The following is a 26,851-nucleotide window of genomic DNA, read 5'->3' as shown; positions in this document are numbered from 1 at the left end:
AGGGGAATACACACACACACACACACCATACCACACCACACCAACCCACCCCAGCACATCAACTCACATCAGGACTGGAGTGCATCTTCTTCCACTGAAGCCGGGCAAGGTAGCCCCACCAGAGAGGTGACTGAAAAGCAGGCAACAGAGTCCATGTCTGAGATAGCCCCTGCTCCATATACTAGGGAACCCACATGAAGACTAAGCTGCCCATCAGCTACATATGTGTAGAGGCCTTAGTCCTGGTCCATGCATGGTCCTTGGTTGGTGCTTCAGTCTCCATAACCCCCACCCCCTTGGTCCAGGTTAGTTGACTCTGTTGGTCTTCTTGTAGAGTTCTTGTCCCCTCTAGGTCTCTTTATCCTTCTCCCCACTTTTCCGCAAGGCTCCCTGCACTCTGCCTAACGTCTGGCTGTGAGTCTCAGCATCTGTTTTGATCCTCTGCTGAGTGGAGCCTCTCAGAGGATAGCTATGCTAGGCTCCTGTCTGCAAGCAGAGCATATTATCATTAATAGTGTCAGGCGTTGGCTCTCTCCCATGGGGTGGGTCTCAGATTGTGTCAGGCATTGGTTGGACATCCCTTCAATCTCTGTTCTAACTTTATCCTTGCACATCTTGTAGGCAGAGTAAATTTGGGATTGAAGCTTTTGTGCATGGCTTGGTGTTCCCCTCCTTCCACTAGAAGTCAGTCCTGCCTGGCTAGGAGGTAGCCTCTTCAGAATGGACCCCTTTCAAATGGCATAAAAATGGGACCTTTTTTGGATTATTATAACCCCAGGGTATTGAGGTACTCAAAACACAGACTGAAAGACTGGATGAATGAATGGGTAGACGAATGAATGAATGCATGCATGCATAGCAAAATGTAGAATCTATGGAATGTGACTCCATGGACAAGGAGGTTGGAAAAAGGCAAGACAGACATGCAGGGTAAAGTTATCTCCCTTTCGTGATGTACTAAACTGGAGAGCTGACATCACCAAACCCTTCTTCACATAAAGCAGCCACTCACAAATTACTGTGAGTTACTTAAATGAAGCAATATTCTAACATGTAACAGAATCAGCCAAATTGAAGGGAGAGAATGTAAGAAAGCTGAATTTTCACTAGGTTCCTATTGCACCCTGGGTATTGCAGCGAGCAGTAGGGAAGCAAAGCTGAATGGAAAATGAAGACATGGGCTGGAGAAGCCACCCCCAGGAGAAGGAAGGGTGCTTGGAAGCCTCAGAGCAAGGCGGCGTGCTGGGTCCTCCTCCACCCTGGGTTCTAGGTACAAAGAACCCTTTACTTTTCCTTGGCCTGGGATGCCACCATCAATCCTGACAACCTACCCACCCTACAAAGCCCCACCCCCAACTCTCCCTAAAATTAACTGCAGCCTGGCTTTATTAGCTCTGCTCACGCAATATCAAAGTTCAAGTCCCTCCTCAGGAGAGACTTCTGCAAAATGGTGTCTCCATATTCAAGTCCATACCCCCTGCCCCAGCACACCGTCTGGCAAGACAGGCAGGCAGGCAATTTCTGCTGTGTTTCTAAGAACAGCCAGCACCCTGTGAGCAGGTACATGTCAAGTACTGTTTTATACTTTGGCGCATTAGCTCAGTGACCTAATCAGTGCACGCACCCAATAAAATCAGAGCTTTTATTGCCCCCATTTCACACTGGAGAGAGAAGCAAGGGCCCCAGAGGCCAAGGTCACATTGAGCAGAGGCCCACAGGGGGATGAACACTGCGCCTGAGCCCAGCCCACCGATGAAAGGTCTGCCAGTGTAAACCAGACAGGGAGGCGATTAGGAAAGTTGGGATGTCAGATTTGCATGCCACCATCGTCACTTGGAACCCAGATGGCAGGAGAGAATGAAGGGCACCATCTTCCTAGAACAGAAGTGACAGCCTGTGAGCAAGGGTTCCGTGGGCCAGAGTTAGGAGAGGGCATCTTCAACCGCAGACCTCCCTTTATGCAGGAAGGAGAAGGCCTGCGATTAAGGCAAAGGGGCACGGAATGTGGTGGCTGGACACACCGCAAAGGCCATGCATGCTTTGAAGGTGCTAGGAGTTGGTGCAGTGTTTTCTAGAAGCAAACCTGTTCTTGTCCTTATTTTTTTTTCCCCCAACCAGGGCAGATGTCTGATTTAGGCTTGTTAAATATCAAAGAGCACAATGATGCAAATGGCAGGCTCGGGGGCAGTCAGGACTTCGAGCAGAACAGCCTCTCAGATACCTCAGCATCAGACTCATGCTGCAGAGGACAGCACAGAACTGCAGCTGCCCGTCAGAGCAAGCGCCGGGCAAGGTGGCAGGTGGAAAGCTAAAGGTCCCCAACCAGCGTCCCCTATTCTCCTGCCTCCCTCCTGACAGTGCTTTCCCACACAAACTTCTTGAGATGTTCTGTATGAGGCCCAGGCCTCTCCTCAACTGGGAAGAAGCTAAAATCAGAGAACATAGGAAAGCAGGGATAAGGTCAAACTGGAGGCCCAACATTCACTCTGCCATCAAGAAGCCAGTCGTGAGAATGGGATCCGTGGTAAAGGACACTGCAGAGCTCAGAGGCAGACAGTGGATCCACAGGTGGCCTTGTCCACGGAAAACTGAGCATCAGGGGTGATGGTAGAAAAGGCACCCCAAAATCACAGAGAAACCAGGGCTAATGAGAAGAGGAGAAATAAAGGGCCTCAGAGAACAACTTATTTAATGGCATTCCCCTTCATTCTAACTGTCTACCCGGAGGTTACGGCTCATGACCAGTACCCTGCAAGAAAAAAAAAAAAAAAAAAAAAAGAGGGAGGGGGACCCAGACGAAGACCAAAAGATGAAGATGAGAGGTCCCCAAGATAAGGTTCTGGCTGACTGAAAGATGAGCTAAGCAAAGTCTCCTAAGGTTGAGAAGGATCCAAACACAAAGGCTGGAAAGGAGATCAGAAATTCAAAGCCCTGTCAGAGAAAATCGGCTGACATGGGGCTGAAGGGCGCAATACAGGAAAGCCAAATTTCACGTCACAGATGGTTGAACAGTTTTCATCTCTGCACTCAAATGAACAACATCCAAAAGTGAAAAGCTCTCCAACGGTTTACAAAACTATCAAGAATTGGAGGCTTGTTAACAACCAAAAAAAAAAAAAAAAAAAAAACCTCTGTGATTCTAAGCCAATGGTCACTAAGGGACTTTCTTATTCCCACCTCCTGACTTCTCTCTTAACGCTGTGCTACATACATAAAACCAAGGGATCAGATTCCCTAGCAGGTCGACCACTGAACTTTGGACCATTACAAACAATCACAACAGAAATTCCTTGAGAGTCACTTAACGCAGACCCCCCATGTCAGTGTAAATCAAAAGAAAATGGATTTAAATTGAGCACTTATAGAGATCTAGCCAACCAGAACAGTTATTTAAAACTGCTGTAAGCTCCTTCAAAACTGGGAATTTCAATGTGATGTGGGGAAAGGGCACCACATGGGCACGCGGAGGCGGGGGTGAGGTCCCCCCTTGGTCCCCACTAAAAGCTGCAACACGGCAAAAACCAAATTACCCAGAGGGAGAGTTTGGGGTTTGATAAACGGAATGCATCTACAGCCCAGAATTCCGCCACAAACACAAAAGCTCGCCCTTTGCAGGCGCCATAACAATCCTTCTTACTTCGAGGGCCAGTGCTGACGGCGCAGGGTAAGTTTCGAAGCGCTTCGGCAGACTAATTCCGCCCAAATAGTTACAACAGAGCCACAGAATTGTCCCCGGAATTAGAGAAACCTGCTTCTGAAGGATGGCTGTAAGTCCGAGCGCCCTCTTGCATATAACAGGTATACACACTTGATCAATGCCTGAACCTTTCGCAAGATGCAATCAATTTTTTCAAGTACCTCGTTCCCAAAAGGAAAAACAAAAACTGCCATGAGCGAAGGGGGAAACGCTATTTCGGCACAAATTAAAAAAAAAAAAAAAAATTGCTTCAAACTCTCAGGCCATTCCTTGCAGTTAAGACAAAGTGAGTTGTAGCAACAGGAAGCCCAAAACACAGTAAATGACTCCATTCCTAACGTGCTCCACCAAACAGGTCCCTATCAACCACGCCATGTCTGGCGTGTTTGTGGGACCACCAGGAGCACTTGCAAGTTGTCCAAAGGAAAAAAAAAAAAAAAAAAGACAAGACCATGCCTCTTCGCCGCCCACGATGCCTTCCCAAGAGACAGATTTCTGACAGTTGCAGAGAGAAACCCAGCGGGGCTGCAAAGAGCCCACCACCCACCACCACCCGCTCCAGACCCGGCCGCGGGCGCACAGCCGCCGCCGAGGGCTTACCCGAGTCAGCGCGGCAGCTCCCGGGGAGGGCAGCCAGCAGCAGCACGAGTCCCAGCAGCAGCGGCCGCAGCGCCAGCGCCTCCTCGGACCCGCGGGCCCCGGAGCTCCTCACGCCCCGGCAGCGCGCGGCGATCCCGAGCGCCCCGCAGCGCCCTGGCTCCCGGGGCCGGTCCCTGGGTTCCCGCGCCGCCGGCCCAGCTCCGCCCGGGCCCTGGGGCTTCTCCTCCTGCGGAGCCATGGGGAGCGTTCACACATCCAGGCCGCTGTCTCGTTCCACACGGCGCCGGGGAGTCCAGCCCTCCGCGCACCGGTCCTCACCGGCCATCTCCGGCCATGGCCCGGGAGGGGCTGCTCGCTCGTCCTGCCTCGGTGGGTCCGAGGCGGGCTCGGCAGGAGCTGCGGCTTCAGTCGCGCAGGGACCGGGGCCGCATGGGGTTCCCACGGCGGGCGCGGCGAGGGTGGGACGGGCGGAGCCCCGGGTCCCCTCCCCGGGGCCGGAGGCTGCACCTGGAGCGCGAGGCTGCGAGGCGCGGGAAGAACCCGCGGGCCTGGCTGGTGCAGCGTGCCGCCCGCCGCCGCCCCTGCTGCCGGGGGCTCGGTCCCTGCCGCTTCACCCGGATGGCTGGGCTCCGGCTCCGAGCCGCGAGTGCTGCTGCAGCTCGGAGCGGCGCCTCATTGACAAAGAAAGCACGTAGCACCGGAGCGGGCGGGCGAGGGAGGCGAGGCAGGAGCGCGCTCGCGAGCGCGCATCCCCGCGCGGAGCCGCCGCGCGCCCCCCCCACCGCCCCGCGCGCGGGGCCAGAACCCTGCCCCTGAGCCGGCGCGGTCCTCGCTGGGATTGGGGAGGCGCGAGGGGGCTCCCCTCCGCCCAGGATCCCCAGATCTCGAGGAGGAAAGGTCGGCGGGGGATAGTCCTCTGACCAGACACGGGGTCACGGTGGACGGGGGAAGGAAGCTGGATTTTTCAGCCTGCGCCTTGGAGACGCTCTCCGAGGATGACGGGGAGAGCTTGATGCGGTTTCTTCGCTACTTCTCGGAGGGGCTGGCAGACACCTGCGCGCCGGATTTACCCCCGAAGAACTTAGAGCTGTCGTGACCTATTTGCAGTGAGGCGCTGGAGTAAATAAAGCACGTTATGAACATTTGTTACTAGAGAGGCGGTGCGCCGGGCTTTGGGACAACTACAGGCATTTCCAAAAAGTCTCCCCCAAATAGGAGCGCTGACTAGTCAGTCACTCCCCAACGGGACGAACGGGCAGAGGCAGCTGAACGGTCCTGCTCTTGCTCTTACCCTTGGCTGCTTCCTTGCCCTTGAGCAGGCTACCTAGTTCGCAGGTGCCTCAAGCACCCTTCAGTCAATAAGTTATTTGCCCAGCATCCGTGCCTTGCCAGCTACTGTGCATGCCAGCGCTAGGCATACAAGCAGTGAGGGAAGGGCATTCACCCTGACCTGGTGAAACTCATCTGTTCACTCGACAGGATTTATCCATCCAAAACTGCCTGTTATACGCCAGGCCCTGTTCCAGACGGTCGGATAGCAGCTGCAATAAACTGACTACCAGACAATGCTAAATAGGCCGCCGAGAAAACGGTTAAATTAAAACAATGGATAGCGGGGATGGAGGTGTGGCAGCATTAAACGGGATGGGGAGAGGCTTCACTGTGAAGGTGACATTTGAGAGAAGACCAGAAGGAGGCCAAGGGACAAGGCAAGCTGAAGGCGCATTCTAGATAAAGCGATCCAGAAGGGCAAAACCCCCCGAGGCTGGCCTGCCCTGGTGTGTTCAAGCTGGAGGATGCTCAAAGTTGGAAGCTACCCTCCTCCTCCTCCACCCCCCTCACACACGTAGCAAGCTGGCCCGCCGTTCTAGAGAAGGGTTTACTCTCCCTCACCTGCGTCCGTAGGACGGCAGTAACACGATGTTTTGCAGAAGTTGAATTTTCACACGCTAACCTATCAGAGAGCAGATAGAGACTACATGGGAAGAGAGAACCAATGCCTGTGGGTTGTCCCCTGATCTTCATCTGCATACATTAAATAAATAAAGTAATAGGTCAGATTCGAAGACATGAGCTCTGAATGATTTCAAATTTTCAGATTTGGCACACTCGGCCAATGAAGTTTACACAAATATCGCCAGATCCAGACAACTCTGAAATGTGCAGCATTTCTGGTCCCCAGAGCATCTTGGATAGGGAATATTCATCCTTCCCTGCTGGGCTGTGATCTTTAACCCTGCTCTTTGGTTAAATTAACTGTTTGGGATTGTTTTAAGAAGCTTACAAGCCAGGGCAGAGGTGCTTGTGTGCCTTTAATTCCAGCACTTGGAAGGCAGAAGCAGGCGGATCTCTAAGTTCAAGACCAGCCTCGTCTACAGAGTGAATTTCGGGACAACCAGGGCTACACAGAGAAACCCTGCCTCGAAAAGAGAGAGAGAAACAGCAATGGCAAGTGGTGATTCTAAGAGAAGGGAATGAGGACTGGGATGGGGATGATGGCCCACGGAGATCAAGTGTGCCCAGCTGATGTGGGAAGGGAGGCAGGAAAAGTGAGGAGGGTGCTTTATTCGACACAACTAACTCGTGGAGAAATGGAGCAGAAGAAGGGAAGGGGCATGCAGGCCTGTCCACAGAAGGCTCCAGATACACCTGGACTCCTCCTTACAGAAAGGAGGAAGGGACTTGGGAAGGGGGCTCGCCCTCAGGAGCACCAGCCCAGAACCTGGCTCTGTGTATATGACGGTGGGTGTGATAAGGGGTTCTGGAACCTATAGCCACCGCTGTAGCCAGATGTGATACAGGTTGGATTAAGACTAAAGGGACAGAGTTGCTGGCCCAAGACCATAAGAGATCCGAATGGAGAGAAGACGGTACATAAAACAAGAGACACAAGACTCGGCCACAGCCATGTTCTTCGTGACAGTTAAGAGAGGGAACACCAGCTACTGCCAGAGGGCAGAGAGAAACGTATTCTCTCTTGTAAATGGGATTTCCCCTTTGCTATGTCTTGCAAGACTTAGACATGACACAGATTGCTTTTCAGGTTGTGGTTTCTAGGTTGAGTGGCTGTGTCTTCTGCTGCAGGATATTTCATCCCATTGTGAACCCCCAAATTGTGAACTCTAAAACCTTGTTTGGTGTGGATGAGCCCTAACACACACTTTAATCCAAGAACTTTCTGTTTATTGTAAACAGGTGATTTTGGTGTGGTTAGACCAGGCTAGCACACGCGTTTAATCCAGGAGCTCTCTGTATACCGAATCTAGTAAAGTTAACCCTGGTTCAAGAGGTGGAGCAAGAAGCCAGCTGACAGGGATTAAAGAGTAGGAGGGACTTTGAGTTGAAGGCATTTAAGACAGCGTGGAGAAGTTGAAAAGGCTTCTTAGCTTGAGCTCTGGCTTTAGCTTAGACTTCAGCTCCTCAGTTCCCTGACTTTTTAGCCTTTGAGCTAGCGAGCCTTTGGCCTTGGGTGTTTTTGGCCTTTTCCTCCTGGGCTGTCAGTCGTACTAGTGAGACTTTTGGGTTTTTTTCCATCCAGACCTGAGCTGAGAAGGAAGGTCAGCTGGGTGTTTTCTCTGCCTGTCTGAGCTAGAAAGTTTTCACCCCAGCATCTGGGTCCTGAGTCCTTATTGGTAAAACAGAACGGTTGGGATTTTCATCACTGACTATAACAACAGTCCTCCAACAGGCTGGACTTGAGACCACATACCATTCTGTCCCCTCAAGGAGCTAACAGTCCAGTAAGCGAGGCAGGTACACAGTGACCACTTTCGAATGGCAAGGTAAGCATGTGACCAAGATCTGTGGGGATCACCCATCCCCATGGGAACAGAAATACAAGCAGATCCTCCATCCCCCTGTGGAAACACACATTATTTCTGCTTGCAATAGGGAGAAGAACTTTCCAGGCACAGCAAATGGCCAGGTAGGAAGTCACTAAAAGTTGTAGCCTCATGATGGGAAAAGGAAGGTGTCTCGTGAGGGCAGCAGAGTGGGGCCTTAGGGAAGGGACAGCCTGCTTCACTGTGTAACACACCTAGGCTGGCCTCAAACTTATACCAATTTTCCTGCCACCGTTTCCAGGATTGGTAGAACTACAGATATGAGTTACCACGGCATCTTGTTTTAATTTTTGTGTAGATTTTTTTGTCCTTGCTTGGTAAATAGACAAACCAAACTCTTGTGTAGACTCAAATTTAAGATCTTCCCTCTATTAGCTGGTGACTGAGAAAAATCATGTCTCTGCAGACCTCATCTATAGAACTGAAATGATCAAGTAACTCCCACATGGCATTGTTTTAATGATCGAGCTGATGCATGTCAATCATTTAGACGTACACTTGACGCACAGTAAGTGCTCAATCAATCTTAGAGATTATATGATAACCGTGACCCTCTTAAGCCATAAACCCCTGTATTCATTTTAGTATGCTTAACTGGGGCTTTGGGACTTTCTTGTATGTTGTTTATTGTTTAAAGAGTCAGGTATTATTTCAAGAAGCTTTTAAATAGGCGGGCAGAAGACCCTACCTCTGAGCAGCGATTTTAGGCCCTAGCTGAACTATCTGCCATTATTCTGGGGCGCACATCTAGGCTTCTTTTTGCAACAAGCCACTGTTGCTCCCCAAGGCGTCATTTCCCACAGGCACACCTTCCGGTTCTCGGTGCATCTTACCCCTTTCCTGTAACCAGGGGAGTTCTAAAGTCTGCCGGGGCTAAGCCTTATCTCCACCCTCCCTGAGCTCAGCACTGACGTCCAGCGGGGCTAATGAGTGGTCCCCGCTCCGAGCAAAGGGAGGATGGTGGGTGAATCCTGAAGAGCAGCGCTCGAAGAGAAGAGGCTGGAGAGGTGAGGGATTCGCCCTGCAATGGAGAACTAAAACCCATACTTGCAAAGCCGTGGTGCCCTTTAGGACCATAGGGGATGTTCCAAAGTCACAGCGTCCTCTTTTTTTTAAGTAATGAAAGGGAGGCTGGTGAGAGGCATCAGCAGTTAAGAGCACTTGCTGCTCTTGCAGAGGACCTAGGTTTGGTTTCCACAACCCACACTAGCAGCTCACAACCATCTGCAACTCCAGTTCTGGGGGATCTGATACCTTCCTCTGGCCTCCAGAGGAACCTAGCACCCACACTGCACCCCCACATACATGCAAGAAAGCATACTTATGCCTAAAATAAAAGCAAAATATAAAATATTTGTTCAAAATGGAAAGGATTTTTTTAAAATATAAATATGGCTCAGTTTCTACAGAGGCCATGAGACCCAAGGACCCAGCCAACCACAAGGCTGTGAGGCCTAGGTTGCCTGCTTCCTCCAAGAATAGGAGAAATTTAAAATAAAATTTAGATGTGGTTACTCTTGCATCTAGTGCCCATGAGAAAAATCCTAGCTGTAACTGGGAAAGTGCATTTAAGAGCTCTTCCTACACCCCACTGTCCTGGGCCCGAGAAAAGTGCTTAATATAGCCATGTGGGTATCTTGTAGAAGAACTGCCTGGGAGGGTGAAAAGACACAGCTGAATTAGCAATGCCAGAGGGCGGGGAGAGCTGTGGGAGAATTCCAAGCAAAGAATTATGGAGGGTCCCTCTCTGACCCACGCTAGGCGCGGAGTGGACTGGAGGAGGCTGCTGTAGATATGCAGGCCATCTTGGTCTCCCTTTCCTCTAGTATCTCCACCCGTTTCTCTAAAAAAGAGTTTCCCAGGTTTCGCCCTCAGGGCCCAGGGTGGTAGGCAGGCCCAGCAGGCCCTAGTAACACCCACCAGGAGCAGCTGCCTGCCTTCCAGTGGGTGAGGATCAATTTAGCTCTCACAGAGGACCCCCACCCCGGACAGAAGCTTAGCCACTCAGCGTTTCCTGGACCGAACTCAACTTCCGGTTGACAACACTTCCGCTCCCCCAGGTTCTAGCTAATTATTCTCTAAGTAAGCCCTATAGTGGGAGGAGGCAGCATATTCTATTTCTTTCCTTTATTTTTTCCATTTATTTATCAAGTTAATCTCTTTCTAGCCTGATCCCAGCCCTCTCCCCCAACTCCCCCTCTTTCTCAGAGAAGGGGAGGCCCCAGTGGGGTACCAGCCCACCTACTGAAGTCACAGCAGAGCTAAGAGCATCCTCTCCCACTGGGGCTTGATAAAGCAGCCCATCTGGGGGGGGGAGGCTCCAGTGGCAGGCAACAGAGGCGGAGACAGCCCCTCCCTTCTCCCATTGTTAGGGGACACGCATGTTGACCAAGCTGCACACCTGCTACATATGTGTAGAGAGTCTAGGTCCAGCCCATGCAATGCTCTTTGGTGGGTGGTTCAGTCTCTGTGAGCCCCCATGGGCCCAGGTTAGTTGACTCTGCATGTCTTCTTGTGATATCCTTGACCCCTCTGGCTCCCTCTATCCTTCCTCCCCCTCTTCCACAGAACCCCCTCACCCCCCACCCCCCGCTTTCCTTTGTTTTCAAGTCACCAAGGGTCACTTTGTCTTGATGACCGTTCCTGATGCCTCTGGGATTCTCCAGTCAGCACAGAGACGTGGTCAGCTCCCTCTCCCTGGTGACACTATGAGGCTTACTAATTTTTACCATATCTCTAGCTCCCTGGTTCTTTTCTATTTTATTCTTTCAAGTCCTGTGGGGTAGGAACCAAGACTGTCCATGAGAAATGTTCGTGAGTCAGAACTAGCTTCATGCCCTGACTCCATCACCCCATAACTCTGTGTTTTAGCACTCCTTCCAGGCACCAAGAGTCACCCAAGATGTCCAAGTGTCTACCAAAGATGTCAAGGTATCCCCCCAAAACAAATAAAAGCACATGTCTTCACAAATATTTCCATTTAAGTATTTATAGCACCATTATTTTTAATAGTCAGAAGTGGAACCAGCCTTAATGTCTACCAGGTTAATGAAGAGATATATAAGTTGGGTACAACAGAATATTCTTCCCAAGTAAGGAAGATCGGGAGAATACTGTTATGTGCTACCATACTGAGGAACCCTCAGGATACTGTGCCAAATGAAAGAAGCCAATTATAGAGGCTACGTAGTCTATGATTCCATTTATATGAAGCATCCAGAAAAGGCAAGTACAAAGAGACCAAAAGTAGATTTCTGGCAGCAAGGGATTAAAAATTCTAAGTGGCAATAGGGCACAAAGTTTCTTTCTAAGGCGATAAAACACTCTCAAACTAGACTGTGGTGCAGGTTAGACCATTCTGTAATCATACTAAAATGTATGTCATATAAATCCTATTGGAGATACATCAGGGACTGAACCCAGGGCCTCGCAGACACCATATGAGGGCTTTACCACTGAGCTGCACTCCCAGCCTCATAAATCATGTCTTAATAAAGCCATTCTAAAACAAAGGTTGGACAAGACACAAGAGATTCAATAAATCTTAGGTGTTGTCACATAATTCTTTCCTGAGCACATAAAAAGGAAAGAAATTTTGTACTTAAATTTTCATTAGAATGAAAGTACTATCCTTTTTTTTTTGAAAGGTCATTAAGAAGTATATTATAAAAATGCATACATACCCTAACAAGGACATTAGCACATCAGCGATAAATGTCATCACCTGAAACAACCAGTGCTCCCTTTCATTTGCCAAAACATGTCCGTTTTACAAGATCTGATTAAAGCATCTGGAACTAGAGGAATCCAACATCCATTTAGAAGCAACAGGCGAAATCTGAATACCATTTTTCATTCTAGAGTGCCAGTTAAGTGTCTGATACCAGATGCCTTTTGTATACTAACCCAATTATGTTTACTATTTCCTCACAATGGCTGCTTGAGTCACCATTTTCATCTTCACCCCATTCATGAAGCAAATCTTGACTGTTTCTAATATGTCCAGCATGATGTGCTATGGGGTTATGAAGATGAATTAGGCAAAATCCATATCCTTGGGTGTCTCCAAATACAGCAAGGGAAGAATAAAATTATCAAGTACTTACTTATGCTATAGGTGAAATGACAAATGAAGTTTGATCTTTTCGGTGTCCGGCAAGACTCACAAAGAATGCTAGAGCTGATCCTTGGCAAACAGACAAGATGAGAGGGCATGTCCACCATGCAGAGATGCAGAAAGATGACTCCATCCATTGGTAATGTATTCTATACAACGGAAGCACATGTTTTATTGAGGGAGGATGCCTCATAGCAAAGCTGAAGACCTCCTCAGAGCCAGGCAGTAACCCAAAAGCTCAATGTCAAGATTTTTGAGCTCAATGAGAGATGGACTGGTCAGGACTTTTCTTGAGGCTGATTTTGATAGGCTGAGTTCTCTTTCAGCCTACATTGTATGTGTATATCACGTCCTCCCTGTTCCACTGCCACTAAATGGATGAAAATTTAATTCTAAGAAGATCTCTTGGGCAGGTAATGAGGGAGGAAGGCACGGGCAGAAAGGAAGGCAGTCATATGACAAAAGTTCTCAGGTCTGAGCCAAGGCAAGGTGTTGCGGGAGGGTGGAGCAGAGAAGAACTGTGTTGGCTTGAACAGTGACAATATAATGATGCCAAGCTGAGGAGAGAGTCAAGGAGCCACATATATGAGAATGCAGAAAAAGTAGAGAGAGGAGGAGAGAGAACAGAGCCCAAAGAGGATACCCAAATAGAGATGGCTGCCGGGCAGGTCCAAGTGTCCTAAGCATTAAAGTACGTAAAAGTGACACAGGGAGGTCGCCCAGCCCATCATCTAACTCCACGTGACAGCAATGCTGACTGGTGTACCACAAATTCGTGTTACACAAGACATGGGCTTTAGCTTAACCAAAGAATTTCCTTTCAAAACAAAGCTCCTGGGCTTTTAGCAGCTTTCAAAGAAGCTATTCCTGCCTCCTCACAAGGACAAACCAGAGGGTGTCTTCTCTCCCCTGTAGGACAAGGGGGTTTCCCACAATGACTGTGTGTCCTGTGGGCAATACTCACCTTTCTCCCTCTCAGTCCATCACAGAAGCTACTTTGTACAGTTTCACTCCTAAAAGCAGTATTAAAGCCAGGTCCACAGGTTTAATCCCAGCACCTGGGGAGGCAGAGGCAGTCGGATCTCTGAGCCCAGCCTGTTCTCCATAGGGAGTTCTAGGTCAGCCAGAGCTACATAGTGAGACCCAGCCTAAGGGAGGAAGGGAGGAAGGGAGGGATGGAGGGATGGAGGCCATGTCAAGATCCATCTTTGTACCTTTTCCTTTTCCCATAGGGGAAGCGTGTTCAATATCCCTAACTCCAGAGTCCTAAAAATTAACAAGACTGTGCTCTGAAGATCTGTAGCCATCCGCAGAGTTGCTCCAAAGAAGGAATCAGAATAAACTGCCAGATAAGGCTACTTTTTAGCTCTATAAACTTTGGGAGCCATTTACCACAGTACAATCAGCCAAAGCAGACTAATTAGTGAAAGAACAGACACAGAGTAGTCAAAATGGATATTTTTAATGAAAAGTTACTGAATTGCCAAACATTCTTTTTTTATGGAAACCAAGGAACTATACAATAAGGTTGTGGCATTATTATAATTGTCTGGTTATTTGCGTGCACGTTAGGAGTGGAGTTTAAAGGCATCAACCATGGCTTGATAGCTCTGGCCACAGCATCCTTCCTGTGAACCCGAGTCACAGGCCCCTGCTGCCTAACTTGAGTCAGGGGCATCAGTGGGAAAGAGCTAAATGCAGGATGGGTCGGTTGCGGCTCGTACCAGCTTGTTGAGAGCTGATCACTACACTTTCAGAAGTGTTGTGAGCTACTTGCTAAACACAGTCATTCTTTTTAAATCGAATTACAAAAGTTACAATTAAACGCCATTAAAAATCAATTGTTGACACAGGCAGTGCTCACTTTCCATAGCTCCAACATGCATGAATTTCATTTACCATCATTTAGTTAAATAACACTAATTCGCTGATAAGAGAGTCATATTTTTGGTTGTCACAGCATAGTAAGCGTCAGTGAACAGCTACAGAAACTGTTAACCCTTCGCTCTACAAATCACTAATACACATGCCTCTCAGACACACAGTCAGTGTCTGATCATTGCTCATCTGTCATCCAGCCCAGGCAGACCAGAAAGTGTGTGGCTGAGTTACCTTTTGGTCTTCTAGAGCATTAAGCCTACCTAACATTATACAACAAGAGAAAATCAGGAGCTGAGGAGGTGGCTCCATGGCAAGAGCACTTACTGTGAAAGCCAGAGGACATGAGTTCCAATCCCCAGCAACCGTGTAACAGCTGAGCAAAGTTGTGCATACCGACAATTCCAGCATTTGGGGCGGGGGGGGGGGGGAGAGGGGGAGGGATGGAGAGAGGAGGATCCAAAATAGTGAGTTTCAGGATCAGTGAGAAACCTTGCCTAAAAATAAGGTGGAGAGAGACAGACAGACAGACACCTGGCATCCTCTTCTGGCCTCCATCCTCACAAGGGCCTGTGCATACCTGCACATATGTACCACATAGATACAACACACACACACACACACACACACACACACACACACACACACAGGGGTGGGGGAAGGTCTTGTCTAGCAAAGATGAAAGGAAGCAAAGAAGGAAAGCGGAAACAGAAAAAGAAGCAAAGTGTAGCAGGCAGACATCGGACTACAAGGAAAACCGTAGCTGAACCAGCGGCGGACGTTGGGGATGCTGACACGTGCTGTTTGGGTTATTCAGATAAAACCGGGGGACTCAAGAAGGATGGATTCGTCAGCATATACAAGCAAGCGGGTCTGACAGGAAGGAGAAGACATCCTGAGGAGGAGGCAGCGCTGACGGAATTCGGGTTGGAGGAACTCCCAGACAGCTGTGATAAGGAGAGCACGAAGTTCGGGGGCCAAGGAACCCATCCAAGCTCAGCGGCGAGCTAACAATTTGCCAGGAATCGAAAAGGTGGGTAACGGGGACGCGCTAAGGTAAAGCAGCCAGTACGGTTACGCTGTACATTATTATACGACACAAGCATCGCTTGCGTCCTTTCACCTCTCTGAACATTTCAGCCATCACAGGAGAGGCCGTCATACCTTTGTGAGGGCCAGCAAACAATTTTAATCTTCTTCTAGTGAGAACAACTTTGCAAGGACTGCCCGCGCTCACCGCTCGGCACTTGCTTATCAGGCTCCTCATCCTAGTCTCTCCGTGCTTAGTTATTTCTGCCTGTTGGATCTCTAGAAAACGCAGCGCCTCTCTGCGTGTTCAGTAGCATCAGGTAAGCGGCTTGAAATGAACTGGCAAACACGCGACAGGCCACTTTGTTGACTGTCTGGAATTAAAAATGTGCCGAAAAACCTGGCCTCTGCCTGTAATTGCAGCCCCTTCGAAGGCTGAAGCGGCAGTGTGCGGATTCGAGACCAGGCTCGGCTCATCAGCAAGAACTTACCTCACACAGGTAGGTAGGTAGAGTCGATAAACACAGGCAGAAAAAAAAAAGGGGGGGGGGAGGGAGGGAGAAACCATTAACGCAAATTTTACCTGTTTCATCATCAGCTCCCCACTGTGAGTGGAAACACTGAGGAAAGCGTGCTTCAGTGCTTTATAAGCTTCAGACAGAACAAAGGATCCTCTGGTTATTAATGAACGCGGTGTCCCAACATGACTTTGGTTCAGCTCAGCCTTAACGTGTATTGGGAAGGGGCACAAAAGCTCGTGCACTAACTCTAACTCTACCCGTTTATCAACAACATTTAAATCAGATCTGTTGAAGCAGCTAGTCATGAAATACTTCTAGCCTGATTTTTTTTTTTTTTATTTTGGCCAAATTATGGCTGGATTATAGTCTTAGGCTACATGCACATACAAGAGTTTGGGGGAAAAATGCAACCAACGTCCTTTGATTCCATGCTATGAGAACCAACACAGAATTATAAAATTCTAACAATGGGTCAGTAGACATTTCCTGGACATAGAAGACATAGTCAGGAAGTATGTCCAATGGGGCAAAACTATAAAGCTGCTTTTCCCCATGTTCTCATGAATCATTCGGTGTCTGAGCCTTTCCATTCTTCTTAGAAACAAGGGAAAGCAAAAAGGGGGGATGAAAAGAGATAATCTAGGTTTTGGTAAATGATTCATTTCTCCTCCCAAAGCTGCCAAATCCTAGGTCTTATTTCCTTTGCTGGAAACAAAATAATCTATATATTCTTGTCTGTCAAGTCTATGTGGTGATTAAGGGGTGGATAAACACAGGATGTCTTTAATAGACGTGGAATAGTGTCGCCTTTAAAAACTGTGTTTGTAAAAGTGAAAAAACAAACAAACCTTCCCATTGTCCTATAATGTCCACTGGAAACAAGATCTACTGCCCTCAGTTCTGCTTTGTTTTAAAGATGAGGGCACAAACTTTTAGAGAACTTTCTCCCCCTGCTGGCCAGTACGTAACATTGCATTATACTGAACAGAATGACCAGCCATCAAACTAGCTGCTCAGACAGGCTCAGGGCTGTGGCAAATTGTTTGGTGTGCGCTACACATTTTTATTGGATTCACTGCCAACATTTATCTTATTGAAAACCTATTAGTCATTGTCCGCTGTGTCTGCCACGCCCAATATTCTTGGGCATGGAGAATTTACTCTCTGCATTGCTATCTGCTGACTTCATTTTCTTCATGCCATCATCATCCTCGTCTACTCGACTGATGGCTGCTCTGAAGTAGCAAACCCCCAACTCTTTCTTAGCAGAGGAAATAGAAGCCCAGATTTGCTCAAAACCATACTTAATAGTCAAAACGGCAAGAGAGATTAAATGCAAACCGTGACAGCTCACAACTGCCTGTAACTCCAGTCCCAGGAGCTTTGATGTCTTCTGGCCCCCAAGTACACACACACACACACACACTTTTTTTTTTTACTTTACTTCCTTAAAAAGTTTTTCTGTGTGTGTTTTTTGCCTCTATGACTGTCTGCGCACCACCTGCATACAGTGCCTTCAGAATCCAGAAAAAGAGGTCAGTTCCTGTTACGAGAGTTTCAGACAGTTGTGAACTACTGCCATGGGTGCTGGGAATTGACCCAGGTTCTCTGCAAGAGCAGCCAGTTCTCTTAGCCACTGAACCATCTTTGCAGCCTCAAATGTACATATGTATGTATGTACGTATGTATTTAGCAAATATTTTAGTACCTACTGTAGTCAGGCACAAAGCAATTGTCAAAGATATAGAGTCTACAAGATAAAAATGATGCAAATCAGGTTCCAGCCGGTGAGACAGGCTGGATGAGAGAAGGGATGAGGGCTTCGGTGATCAAACACAGGCATTCAGTGTAAGTAAAAAGTATAAATCAAAGCACAGTAGGCATGTTAGAAAATGCTCATTTTTAAAGATTTATTTATCTATGTATATACATGCTCTATTTGTGTGTGTGCCTGCATGTCAGAAGAGGACATCAGATCCCCATACACACTGACACAAGTAAAGGTTTTTAAAAAAAGAAACCTAAAATTGCCTGCGTGTATAGTAACTATTTGAAAACTCTAAATTTTTAAAAACTTGTTTCTCTGAACTTCTCAGACATATTGCCACATGTATGATTTTCTATGATGAAAAAGTACATTATATAAACACAGGTTCAGCAAGATAGAGCAATATCCTCACAAACGGCACAAAAACCCACATGACATGGACCAGAGACCTACTATAAAAGCTAAAACTATAAAAGCCCTGGATTCCAGGAGAAAGCATTAAAACCCCACAATCAAGAAACTTCTCAGGAAACATAAGGCAAAAACCACAACAGAAAAAAAAAAAAAATGGTGATAAACTGAGCTGTATCCAAATTAAAAACTCCCACTCTTCTAAAAACCTTTGTCAAACCTAAAGGCAGCTGGGTGTGACGGTACATGGCAGGGGGTCTGGAGTTCCAGGATAATCTGGGCTACAAGGAGTTCAAGGTCAGTCTGGCTACACAATGTCTCTGGAAAAGGAAAAGGACACATTATTCATAATACAAACCTCTTAATCAAAGAAAGGCACTGGTCTCTCTCCCCCTCTCCTGTGTGGACTTTAATACCGTCCTAGAGAATCTTCAAGCCTGCAGCCTATTCTCCATGGGCCAACCAGATTAGGTTTCAAAAAACACAAATTGTGTTGTGTTTGAGCAGCTAGACCCTTTCATAGCTTCTCGGTGTCTGGAGTTAGGTCCACACCCCTTTCTTTGGCTGAAGGCTGAACAACTCCCCTTCCCACAGTGATGTTTTGTCTCTAGCATCCCACCCATGCACTGAGCCCCGACACACTGGTCACCCTCCCTTTCTTGTTCACATTAAAAGCTCATGCTTGAGCTGAGCTTTTGTGCTGTTTTCCCCCTGGTGTGGCTGGCATTTATGCACCTCCAATGCCACCCTGTTGGCACTAACTTGCTGGGTCTCCCCACCATGGTGCGGTAAGGCGACGGGCCTCCTGCCTTGTCCGATGATAAATGCCCAGCTCTGGGAACACAGATAATTCCAATTTTGGAAGACTGTGCCACACTTATGATATGCCAGGCTTAGTAGCAGGTGCCGGTTCATGAGCGCATTCAAAGACATTTCTGTTGCTACCCTTTATCCCCTTCACAAACAATTCTTATAGTCCAAGATCTGCTTAAATAGCTCAGTACTCCTTGGTACTCCCTGAAAATGAGAGTACTTTCAGGCAAATTACAAACTCTAGATTTCATGTAAATCTGAAGCCAGTGTCTGAGCCTTAGGGAGTTTTGTTGTTATTGCTACTGCTTGTCTGTGTTTTTAAGAACCCAGCCTCACCAGTATGACTAAAGCGAAAGTGTAAGGCTAGAAGACAACTAGAAAATGTTCACATTCTGAAAGTGTAAGGTAATTCTAGTATTTTGGAATACTGTGGGGGAGTGTCTAAGGAAGTGAGGTATGTATAACCCCTATGATCTACTAATTCTAGACTGCAGGCACACTGCATAGACACGTGTTGTTCTCCAAAATATGGACAAGAACATTCACAGCAACACTATTCCAAACACCTAAAAAGGGCAAACTTATCCAAATGACCGTCAACAAAACCGGTATATGCACACAAAAGAATACAATAGAGTCATGAATATAAATGGAATTATGTATATATTACACATAATTTAAAGACTCACCAACAGAACATTGATTGAGAAGACGCAAACACTAGAAAAAATTATCTATTTTACACTATAGTTGAAAGCTTATGGAGAAAGAAATAAGTATCCAGGGGTGTGTTTAAGCTTGGCTCTAGATTTGCCTCTACGCACAAGATGCAAGTCCCTAATTACTGCTCTGCTCTTACCGAACACTTTCCCACACTCCCGCCTGCAGAGACCCGTGCCTGAAGTTCAGGCCTTGAGAATGAGGTGCCATCTAAGAACATAAAATGGACCTGACTCAAAGTTCCTTCAAAGCCTCGTGTTGCACTTTTTAAAAAAATCACGTGACTTCCCTAGTCTCCATCCATGAATAGCAAACAGAATACTTCCCTCAAAGATTTGAGAAAATCAATTCTTCAAGAAATGTGGGCCACAGTTGTACTGTGGTTTCGGGTGTCTCTGGCACGCTGTGGCAGGCTACAGTTTGAAAAGCAAAGGGGAAAGCTGACTTGCTGTGGCCTGGCCTATCTCACACTCATACCCACTAGCAGTAGGACTTTGAGCAAGCTGCACAACATGTGTCCTCATTCATCTAACAAATTCCTACCACAGGGTGGCTCTGCGCATCAAATGAGGTGTCGATGATGAGGTAACCTGATAATATCAATCATTCCCATCTCTGCCCTTAAGAAGTACTGAATGGAAAAAAAGTCAGCAAGCTGTTTGCTGCAATATATATATTTTAATTCAAAGTGAATCAACAGTAATACACCATAAATTCTTATTTTGACACTCACCAAAATAGTCACCTGGAAAACCCGCTTTTTGTGACAAAGTACAGAAGGCTTGGTCACATTTAAATCACTGAGAACTAGAGAGAAATACTATCGCAAACTGTAATAGACATTACATCCATAAAAATTTTCCCAGTCCTTATTGTAATATTGCACAGTGCAATTGCTACATGGCAAACTAGTGTAGCAGAGAAGGAAAAGCAAAAACAAACCAAAAAAAGAAGCCACAAGAGCAAAACTGTTCAACAGTTAACCGTTCAAACTAAGTCATCGAACCTATCATCGGCATCATTAAAATGAATCTTCCTACACCTTGCAGTGTATGATTTAACTTTTACAGAACACAAGCCAAGTTTAAAATCAACAGTAGAGATACTAAAATGAAAAGACTTTGCTAATAGAGTAACATATTTAATTAAATACCCTGAAGAAAAAAAAACCTAGACATCAAAATAATTGATTAAAACTTCACTTGCAAATTAGCACACAAATATGCAACTTGGAAATCATGCAGTGTTTTATTTAAGAAAATATTAAAAACAACACTACTAAAATCATTTTAGAGGGGGTAAAATCCAGATTTTTCTGCCAATATGCTAAAATTAGACTTCGGAGGGATTTTGAAGTCTTTAAATTTTGAAACACATTAAAAAGCACATGATTGCAATTAATTAAGAGCAGTGCATTTCACTGTGACATGCCTTTAAAAAGCATTACTGTGGTATGAAAATGCTGACTGTCACCACCTACAGTCCGTTTAATAACAAGGCTGCTCTAGCCATGAACTCTAAATAGAGAAAATGCTTCCTTTCTGAGCAGAAAGCACGGCTCACCGGGCCACGTTTGTGCCTGTTGTGACACAATCAATCTGTGTAGTTGGTGTTTCTGAAACATCCGTCACCAGCACAGAATCTTTTCCAAGAAGTGAGCAGACACCTGTTGAACCGCCGTGGAGGGCAGCGGCTACTTAAACAGTGACTCCACAAATGTGTCATCTGTAAATAGTCTTTAAGTTAATCTCAGCCAACTTCTTTTTGTAATGTGTGTTATATATATTTCTATTTATATAAAATGCATAGAATCAATTACTAAAAACACTGAAACCTGTGGGGGAATCAAGTCCTTCATTTTCAGTGACTAAAAATGTGCTGCTGGTTTTTACTTTATGATCTAATACTGTAATTTTTAAAATCAACTTCAGGCACGTTCATGTCATGGGTGATTATTAAATAAAACACTGCTCGTGTCAATGGAGTAAAGAAAAATGTCTCACTATTAGCTTATCATCAGCGCTGTACTAGAGTTGTACTTGTGGTATGCAACCTGCTTAGTAAGGAAATGCTGTCAATCCGGGACATTGGGAGCTCTGCACTCCAGGGTTCTGCTCTGTTTATTCCAGTAAATGCTGTAAGGTTATATTCCAGACTCTTAAGGAAAAAAAGTTAAGTCAAGCCTGCAAGATACAGCTTTCTCAAGTGTCTACAATGCCAGTATGAAAATAAAAAATTAAGTTACATTGATACATCCAAGTTTTTATATGCAGTGATGAGCACAAACATTAATAGAGATAAAATACTGATGCAAATAACACACCCAAAATAACATAGGCAATTGTTTCCATCATTTACAATACAGTAGTTACAATGACACTCCAAACAGAAAAGCAAAGTAAAAAAAAATCAAAACCCCAGCTTCTATCTCGTGTAATTAGACTTATACAGAAATTAGAAAGCTAAATAACAACTAGTTAATCACCTAATTTCACAGCTATCTGAAGTGGCAATCGTTAAATAGCAGCTTATCTATGGTACATTCAAGATAAATGATACAATTTATTACTTGCCTGTAAGCTAAAACACAGCCTTGGTTTAATACCTTTCCTTAAATTCCACCTCTACACTACAATATACTTGAGGTCTATGCAAAAAGTAGCTACCTTTTATATAAGAAATGGATGATTAAGTCTTTGGTGCTGTAAAAGCAACTTCATTTAAACATCACCACCATCACCACCAAGGGGAGAGGGGGAGGGAAAAACCCAATACACACTTCCTAAGAGAAAAAAGCATGTAATTTCTGTCCCTGACGGAATGTATTAAATAAGCAAACACCACCAACAAGCAAAAAACGAGTACTACAATGTAAAAATACTTAAAAATAATCAAAAACCAAAAACCTTCTCACATGCATAAATGAAAAATTGCACACAAAGAACTCACATCTTTTCAAGCTTCAATAGTAAATATTCGGCTACTATGTGTTAAATACTGCATGGGCTGCCCAAGCTAAGAAGAAACCACATCATGAATCGATGAGCATTTTGCATTTTCTTTCATTATCTACTCAAGTCATGCCTACTGCACCTCTAAACATTTTAAGAAGTCCAATTATACAGCAAACACTCCCAAAATAAACTTAGGTTGTATTGCAGTTTTACTTAATAGTATATAAAATGCTGTGCTGTGACAGATATCAACTATCCATTAGTTACTGAATCAAGTTTTCTTAAGCACTACTAACTGCTTGCTTTTCTTGAAGCTAGATCATTCTGAACAAAATCAGACAGCAGAAGTCAGCTATAGCAAGCATGCTGCCCTCTTGCTAAGGAAAAAGCAGCTACTGTCTGAAATCATACCACACAAAACCAAAAGAAATGTTACTCTACTGAAAACAAAACAAAAACAAAAACAAAAACTAAACAGTAGGTCTGAATTTTAAGTGCTGCAGTCCTCAACATTTACAGATAGGTAATAACTTGAACAACCTCAAATATTTAAGGCACTATGTGTGGGAACGGTTTACAATGCAGCTGAGATTAATAGAACAACATTAAGAGCCAATCTAGGCAACATTTTGCCCATGCAAAAGACACATGCAAATGTACAGAACAATAGCTCAGTTGCTTAGGTTAGGTGCCCCAACATGTACACACTAAGACACAGACGATACAGTTCACTCGTATGCTGCAATTCTGACACATGTGCGTCTGTTGCTCTAAGTCTAGACACAGAATGGCTTCCCAAATGTGGACGTGTCTTGCACTAGTTAGAAGGCAATTTTATAAAAAATAGCAGGAGCAAAACTGTACTTCTGCTCCCAATAAGTCACCTGTCTAGAGTTACTACATAAGAAGATACATGACCAAAGACAAGTTATACCAAATGTGCAAAACACATTAAAAGTGAGAGTTTTTTTAAAGCTCAAAGTTGTTTAAATTGCACCCAAGTCTACATGATTCAAAAATAATTTTCTTGTGCCATGGCTAATATTTATGAAATACCATGTTTTTATTTTTAATTAAACGCTTGTATCATTGAGCTTCCTCAATATACTGTCTTTGAGTTTTCACATATACGGATACTGGCTGAGTTTTGTTGGACTCAGTGGAAATCCAGTATATGCAGGTGATGCTGCAATGTAAGAATGTGGAGGGAAGATTGGCTTGTACTGAGTCTGATGAATGGTTGGGGATGGTAACAGACGGGGATTGATGCCCACGGGGACTTGGTGAACTATGCCACTGGGGTGGGAGATACTGTACGCTGGGTGCTGTAACACAGGTCTTGAGGTACACGGAGAGGCTAGGAGGTGGGCCACGGGTGCAGTGCTACTGAGGGTAGCTGAAGATGGGTATGGAAGTAGAGTAGGCTGTCCTCCGAGGTGCGTGTTTCCAGCCAGGTGGGCATGGACTGCTGTGTGGCTGGGACTTCCGTGAGAAAGAGTGAATGGATTACTGGGAACACTAGTAGGAATATAGGCTTGCTGTCTTCGATGTCCGAAGTTTCCATTCCACTCTTGATGCCCAGTTCCGAAATGTTGAACCTAATTACAAAGAAAAACGTGACTGAACAGCACATTTTGTAAGATGAAAGGGACTGTGACTGACAGCTCACACTGGATCTCAGAGTCCAGTTGATTAAGGAAAAGAAAGCACACTAACATCTTCCTGTTTCTTGCAGATTGTTGCTATTGCAACTCCCAGCCAGCATTCTTACCCCAGTTATTAACCCTACAATTTATACAGCACTTATATGTAAAGCCAACATTCATGCACATGATTTTGTGGAATTCTAAAACAATCCCACAATGTAATTATCTCTGCTCAATATTCACACATCCCACACCATATCCCACACTCATACACAAATCAAAAACTAAAATAATGAAAGAAAATAAAGTGCTTAGCATAAATCCCACATGCTCACAGTACACACAGGAACACACCTGGCTGAAGTTCAAATGCTGCTGCTGGAATGCTGAGGTGGGTTTTTGCTGACGAGTACCCGAGGCAGAAGGCTGGTTCAGCTTTCCAGGGGCGGGCTGTCCTTTTATTAGTGGCTGGCATGTAGAATCTGGCAATGATAACCACCACACATACAAAATTACACTTGTGGTTTCTGCTTCTCTAATGAAAATTAGACATGTGTTTACAGGTTTTATATAATAGTGGCTGGAGAACCTTGATTTACATTTCAGAAAAAGTCATGGCTTCTAAGCTCAGGAGAACATCTCAAGAGATGTTCTCAGGGTCAATTTGAGAATTCAGAGATGACTGCTGACAATCTTGCTGTCCCGTGTTCCTGAGTTCAGACCTTACAGGATAACCAGAGAACTAAGTTACCTGTATTTGCCATGTGCTCATCAACATTCAATCCACTTTCTGTTCCCACTGGTGGCTCCACAGCAGTGCCAACGGCTGGCTTGGCTTCTGTGCCAGCACAAGTCCGAAGCTCTGTGGTTTGATGAGTGTCCTCCACAAAACTGCTCTCTGCAAATGGACTGTCATGGCCCGACGAGTCTGACGTTGGAGAGCCATCCACCGTCTCACACCCACTTTCCTGTTCATCATCTGACATACTGTAAGAAAACATTTTTACATTTTCCACAATTAATTCTAATGTTATTAGTAGTCTCCAACACACGACAGAGATGCTTAGTTATTTTATATATATTTTGTCCTTGGCCAATGTTATTTTTCCCCCAGCACTTTCTACTTAGACTGATAAACCAAATTCTACTTCTTCTTTCCTTCACATTTCCTCCATCATAATAGTTCATAAAACTCTTCTTTATAATTCTTCAGGGTAAGAAGAACTGTTGTTCTAGGGGATAGGAAGATAGCTTAACTGGCAAAATGCTTGCTATGCAAGTATGAGAACTTGAGTTTAGATCCTGGGGCATGGGAGGAGAAGCAGGAGGCAGGATGACATCAGGAGGGGATGAGGGAGGGGCTACAGCTGGGATACAAAGTGAATAAATTGTAATAAATTTAAAAATAATTTAAAAACTGGGGAAAAAAAAGCTGCATACAGCAGTGCACATCTGCAGTCCCGGCACTGGGAGACAGACAGGAGGAGCCCTAGAGCTTGCTGGCCAGCTAGTCTAGCAAACAGGTGGACAGCAACTGAAGAAGACGCCCAGCATTGTCCCCAGGTCTCCAGAGGCACACGCACAAATGTGTATGCACACATAAACACACACACATAAACGTAAAACAGAAACCAACATAACAAAGGGCTGCTGTGGACAGCTGGACAAGATGTACAAGCACGTGTGTAGTCAGTTCCAACTAAAGGGCAGGAGCTGTATCCTCCTGAAAGGGCTTTCTGACTAACCTTCAGCCATCCCAGAGTCCTGAATCCCCCTCCTCTTCCCACCATCTCAGCCGTCATGCGACCTCATGTCGGTATTTCCACAATGTTGTGTTTTAATCATTCGTTTCAATCTTAACAATTTTAGGCATATCTTTTTATATGTATGCTTTCTTTTTACTCTTAAACCTACATGCATATATTCATGGTTAGGACCATTTTGTGTGTGTATTTTTATGTGACTTGTATGTGTATCAACTTCTAAGCAACTTATAAGGAGACTCAGTAGAGCTTATTTATTTTGCAGAGCTTGGGCTAGTAAGTACTCTAACCATAGTTTCTGACTAAAGGAAAGGAAAATGTATAAAACCTTAAAATCCTTTTCAAATCTTGTCACCAATTTTTATGTAAAGTCAAATGTATTTCATAAAGACTGTTGTGGCTTCTCTCTCAATATGTTAGCACATGGTGCTGGTTAGCAGAAACGATTTCAGGCCCTACATGTGCCCAACAAGGCAGTACCAGCCATCAATGACAGAGACAGAATCAGAGGCTGCCCTCCAGGCGGCGGGCCACTCAGTACTTCATCACGCAGAAGTTCACCAGGACTTCAGCTTTTAAATGAAATGGCTGTTTGTTTGTTTGCGACACGGTCTCACTAGGCAGGCCTGGAAAGTCTGATCTCACAGAGATCCCCTGCCTCTGCCTCCCAATTTTTGGAATTAAAGGAGTATGCCACCACAAATTGGAGCAATTTTAATGGAAAAAAAAAAACCTGTGATAACCACAAGCTTACAAAACTTATGTAGTTCAAAACCTGTGTGCAAAAGAGCAATCACTGTAGTAAATAGCAGACACTACTTCACACACAACCGAAGAAATGAGGCTTTTAGCAGACTCGACATTTATGACAAGCATCTTAGGCCCCCTTACCTGTTGGGTCTCTTGCAGGGGGACGGGCTGGACTGCCCTGAGGAGCTGGTGCTCAGAGTGCTGTCAGGACTACTGAGTGAACACATCCGGTCAATGTTCAAAGTGCTTTGGCAAGCTTCACAATCGAGACTCCCTTTGCACCTAGACAGGGGGAGAGGAAACATAGTTAAAGTGAGACTTTACTTAAAGGCAGTTAAGAGT

The 26,851-nt window shown here is 45.6% G+C and overlaps 2 protein-coding genes across 11 annotated transcripts in view; both read right to left on the bottom strand.

Moving 5' to 3' along the window:
• Positions 1-5,057, bottom strand: part of Kiaa1549l (KIAA1549 like) — a 246,570-nt gene extending 241,513 nt beyond the window's left edge. Inside the window, exon 1 of one of the 5 annotated variants that reach the window (XM_060372077.1) lies at positions 4,298-5,057. In XM_060372077.1, coding sequence (XP_060228060.1) covers positions 4,298-4,535 — 238 coding nt within the window. In that variant the 5' untranslated portion in view covers positions 4,536-5,057. The remainder of the gene's footprint in view (positions 1-4,297) is intronic. The other 4 variants (XM_060372076.1, XM_060372075.1, XM_060372079.1 and 1 more) reach the window with 4 other exon arrangements.
• Positions 5,058-20,054: 14,997 nt separating this feature from the next.
• The window catches only part of Hipk3 (homeodomain interacting protein kinase 3), a 70,783-nt gene continuing 63,986 nt past the window's right edge, over positions 20,055-26,851 (bottom strand). For all 6 annotated transcript variants that reach the window (XM_060371820.1, XM_060371818.1, XM_060371822.1 and 3 more), the window contains 4 exons: positions 26,651-26,791; positions 24,748-24,983; positions 24,351-24,478; positions 20,055-23,948 (listed from right to left, as the gene is read on the bottom strand). In XM_060371820.1, the coding sequence (XP_060227803.1) occupies positions 23,472-23,948; positions 24,351-24,478; positions 24,748-24,983; positions 26,651-26,791 (982 nt within the window). In that variant the 3' untranslated portion in view covers positions 20,055-23,471. The remainder of the gene's footprint in view (positions 23,949-24,350; positions 24,479-24,747; positions 24,984-26,650; positions 26,792-26,851) is intronic.

This window comes from Meriones unguiculatus, chromosome 18, assembly GCF_030254825.1.
Source record: "Meriones unguiculatus strain TT.TT164.6M chromosome 18, Bangor_MerUng_6.1, whole genome shotgun sequence".
NCBI lineage: Eukaryota > Metazoa > Chordata > Mammalia > Rodentia > Muridae > Meriones > Meriones unguiculatus.
The sequence above is the reverse complement of the archived record's forward strand: the minus strand, read 5'-3'. Positions and strand labels throughout refer to the sequence as shown.